This window comes from Nicotiana attenuata, unplaced genomic scaffold (genome assembly GCF_001879085.1).
Source record: "Nicotiana attenuata strain UT unplaced genomic scaffold, NIATTr2, whole genome shotgun sequence".
NCBI lineage: Eukaryota > Viridiplantae > Streptophyta > Magnoliopsida > Solanales > Solanaceae > Nicotiana > Nicotiana attenuata.
Window position 1 is genome coordinate 43,088 of NW_017671175.1, and position 1,927 is coordinate 45,014.

The 1,927-nt window shown below is 37.3% G+C and overlaps 1 protein-coding gene across 1 annotated transcript in view; it reads right to left on the reverse strand.

Annotated features, from left to right (window-relative positions):
• Nucleotides 1-1,188, reverse strand: part of LOC109206439 — a 3,955-nt gene extending 2,767 nt beyond the window's left edge. The window contains exon 1 of the mRNA XM_019369264.1: nt 997-1,188. Coding sequence (XP_019224809.1) covers nt 997-1,188 — 192 coding nt within the window. The remainder of the gene's footprint in view (nt 1-996) is intronic.
• Between the last annotated feature and the right edge of the window lie 739 nt (nt 1,189-1,927).

Here is a 1,927-nt window from a genome sequence, read left to right on the forward strand (position 1 = left end):
CATAGTTAAATTAAACAACTGTAATCCATCTGGAAACTCCGCACTCTCTCCAAATCAAACAAAAAAACAAAAACTTTCACTTTTTCTTGGTTAGGCTGCCCTTCAAGGATCTTGATTCTGCTCTAAATTGACCATACAAGGTATATATCAATGATCCTGAAAATCTGTGGGAAATTCTATCTTTCGGTGAATTGATCTTGAAAGAAATGAACTGCCTCTCTGCCATAGCCTCATTGTCTTCTGTCCATAATCCAGCTCTGTATGGATCCCTTTAATCTGTAATTCTTTCTCTACCATCTACTTGTGCATTGAAACACTTTTGGTTTCCTGTCCCCATCTTCAAAACCAAAACATACCGGCTTTTTATTTCAAAAATTCTCTTCAAGTCAAATACCTTATAAATCAGCTTGAACTTTCTGAAAGCCTTTCCCTATTTTATTTGAGTACGGATTAGAGTTCAATGAGCCTCAATGTACTTTAAAACTACCTCTCCAAAACTTGAAATTTTCTTGAAAAAATATTCCCCTAAGTTGCCTTACTTCCAGAGAGAGACAAAGCCCTCTTTAACTCTTCCAAATTGTGATTGAATAAAGTAAACGAATTTGCATTAAAAAAATCAAAACATTCCAATTCTACTTCACTTACTGCCCTAAAAGTGTCGGTTGCTGTTCCAAAATTCCGAAATCTTAAACAATTTCTTAACTGGACAGAAAAAGGATTGCCACTATACAACGTAGGGACATGAAACGGAGCCTATTTCGTAAGTGAGGTACCTCAAGACCTGCACTAGTGTTGAACTCTATATTTGCTAAACACACGATCTAATCTTTCTGAAAATGCAATTCATGCTTCTGCTCGTCCATTCCACCATGTGTATATGCTACATTAAAGCCTCAGAAAGCACTCAAAATTGGCAAGTATTAACACAGTGCCTCAAAATCCTCCACCTCATTCAGTACTGGTAATCCTCCAATTTCTCCTCTTCATCCCAATTACATTGAAATCACCCCCACAAGAAAGGAGTATCATATCTCTCCAAGAGATACATCGAATCCCACAATTCAATTCTTTCAACTGCGTCACACTTTGCACAAAAAACAAGTGTAAACGATCAGTTCCTTTCGTCTTCCAGATTGATAACTGTAATGTAATGCTGCATTCAGTATCCATAATCACCTGTACTGTCATTATAGTTCATTCAATGAAAGCCCACACCTTTGTTTGAAATGTTCACAAAAAGCAGCAAGACCAATCTTCCCTCCGAATAGAGTTCCAAACTTTATTTGCAATTTTGCTTTGGCTCGCATAACACCTTTAATTTCAAAAGACGTTGCCTATTCATTGTAACAAGCCTTTCAAAAGCTTGCATTGTATTGACGGATCTAACATTCCATATAATAGCATTCATATCTAATTTAGTAGATTTAGTTAACGCCCTCCTTGTTTGAACCCCGTGGGTACTGGACCACTTGGGATGTCCTTCACCTGTTTTTTCCTGCCTTTTGATGCTGATTTTGCTTGATCAATAACCCTTGGGGATAGATTGGCCCTGCCTTGCCAACATTAAGGAAATTCTTATTTGTATACTCCTCGTTCAAAATCTTTTCCTTTATCTCCAACTTTTGGTTCTTCGCCTGTTGTGATCTGCTGTATTACCACATTAGTTTATAGGCTTAGGATGAGACTCTTTGGTTGTATTCTCTTTCCTTTCTTGGCACTTTGATTAAGTACAGAAATTAAGGACCCCAGCGTTAAGTTTTTCCTGTAGCTCTGCCTCTATACTCTATTTCTGATCTTGAATTAACTCTTCTAACTGCTGGTCTTTATTAAGTCCACCTTCATTAATCCCATCTGCTGCTTGTTGTTCCCCCAGATCATTTAGATCAGCTTTTTCTGTAGGATTAATTGTATTTATCTCCAGTAGTGA